The sequence below is a fragment of the Austrofundulus limnaeus genome, unplaced genomic scaffold, assembly GCF_001266775.1.
Source record: "Austrofundulus limnaeus strain Quisiro unplaced genomic scaffold, Austrofundulus_limnaeus-1.0 Scaffold1178, whole genome shotgun sequence".
Lineage (NCBI taxonomy): Eukaryota > Metazoa > Chordata > Actinopteri > Cyprinodontiformes > Rivulidae > Austrofundulus > Austrofundulus limnaeus.
This window is the reverse complement of record NW_013953580.1, coordinates 27,489-29,661: the sequence shown is the minus strand read 5'-3', so window position 1 is coordinate 29,661 and position 2,173 is coordinate 27,489. Positions and strand designations below refer to the sequence as shown.

General features: G+C 38.1%; 1 protein-coding gene across 1 annotated transcript in view; it reads left to right on the top strand.

The window, feature by feature from the left end:
• The window catches only part of exoc1 (exocyst complex component 1), a gene marked incomplete in the record, with an annotated part of 25,541 nt that overhangs the window by 9,834 nt on the left and 13,534 nt on the right, over nt 1-2,173 (top strand). Inside the window, 2 exon segments of the mRNA XM_014031113.1 lie at nt 601-733; nt 824-933. Of these exon segments, the coding sequence (XP_013886567.1) occupies nt 601-733; nt 824-933 (243 nt within the window).

The following is a 2,173-nucleotide window of genomic DNA, read 5'->3' as shown; positions in this document are numbered from 1 at the left end:
GTCAAGTCTTTACACTGTCAAGACCTCCTGATGGCAAAAGCAAAAAAGCTGACTGACTTTGAACGTGGTAGGATTGTTGAGCTGAAACCAGAGTTTCTTTTCTTAAATAGTTCCATTTTGAGACCACTTCAACAAAAAACATATTAGTTATGTGACAAAATAAGTAAAGTCATGTATTATACAAAGTTTCTTAAATCTAAAGTTGTTTTCTTTGACTTTGTATTAAAGGATATGCATGTCACAGACTTTAACCTAACATTTGTTTAGTTTCTTCTGTGTTCTGCATAGTTTGTTGTTTTAATCATTCACTTTACTAAACGTTCAGCTCCATTTGGAGTAGTGTGTTATGACTTTTAGTATTTGTACATTTTGTACTTTGCAAGATTAATTAATTTACTCTTAAAAACATTAAGTTTTAATTTTAAAACGATGTGTTTTAAAATCTGATTCAGCATAGTTGCTCTTTAGTCATCTTATGCTCCTTTTAGCTTTGACTGTCTTGCTAATTGTACCTTTTACCTACAGTTTGGCTACATTTAGCTTTTAGCCACTAATTTGTGTGCTCTGTTAGTTAAGGCTGCTGTGTCTTGTGTCTTGTAGAACTACATGGACTTGTCAAAAGGACACATCAGGGCCCTGCAGGAGGGAGACCTGACCTCTCCTAAAGGAATCGAGGCCTGCATCAACGCCTCGGAGGCTCTGCTGCAGTGTATGAACGTGGCTCTGCGCCCAGGTCAGTTTACGTTTTCAACATAACCATTACTAACTGCATGTAGTCGTTCTGAGCAGTGAGTCAGATAAAACGGCTGTTTTCTTCCTGTAGGCCACGACAAGCTGAAAGCTGTGATTCAGCAGCAGCTCCTGTTTTGTGAGCTGAGGGATACGTTCGCCCGCCGCCTCACCAATCACCTGAACAACGTGTTTGTTCACCAGGTAAAGGCTCAACACTGATTCACTTCTCATGAAAACATCACTGGCATTGTTCAGATCAGTTCTGAGCTCAATGTAATATAATCAGTGGTGGGCACTAGTCCCCTAAAGCACAAAATCGCTAATTGTGAACCTAAATTACTCCTGTGCGCTTTAGGGGTTTTACTAATTTCTTCAAATGATGATTTGCGCTTTCTAAATTTAGAATTGAATAGCGCTAATTGCAAATAACGTTTCAAATATGATGGTCAAGTTCATCTAAAGTAAACATAGAGAGCTGACTATATCCATTACGTCTTGTAACCACATACCGGTAATTCATGAAAGTTTTGTAAGAAAATTCGTATTCAATAAATTGAAGTCGATATAATAAACACAAATGTTAAATAAAATGATTTGTAGGAGGAATGAAAACCACACAACACCAGAATTCTGTAATCGAGTGGGGTTTATTATTGCGCCTGCAGACAGGAAACCCATACTGGCTGAAAAACCAGGAAATCCATCTATTTATACAGGTTCTTCAATGCCTTCGCTCGCCCCCTGCTGACCTACGGCTGAATCACAGGCATTCAGACAAAATTCTCAGCTAATGTCATCCCAACGTTTAATTATGTGTTGTAACAGATGTTTCGGACATGTAACTATACCTATTTCAATCAAAACATAATAGATTAAACACTGTCAACATTACAACAAGGAGAACTAAAGAATATAGTGTTGTGCTTTTAGCATCAGTACTAATCTTCCTAATTTTAAATTTCTTCACAGTTTCTTCATCATTTTCCTTTAATACTGGAGGGGAAAGCTGCTTCTTGTTAACACAATGAAGCTCCACTGTGTGTGGAAACAGTGCCCCCTCATGCAGCATGGATTCACTGAGCTTAGTACTCTGGCCCAATACCCACACTCCCACCGTCGTGCACTTCAAATGTTGGTTCATGTTGAAGGGTTTGAGTGCATAGTGTGTCCCACATTCTGCACATCCGTCCTTCGCCCCGCCCATTTTGGGTACTATTTCCACCCTTCTGCGAAGTCTCTGTTTTTACGGACTTTGGTGAAGTGTATTACCCACAATTCATTGCTGCCAAAGCAGCAACCGTTGTTTTTTTTTTTATTTTTTTGTTTGTTTGTTTTTAAACAAACCTTTATTGAATATTCGAACATGGTACAAAAATTAACAATGCTACCAGGGTGAATGAAGAACTATAAATGAAAAAAGACGAAAAAAATGTATAAATAT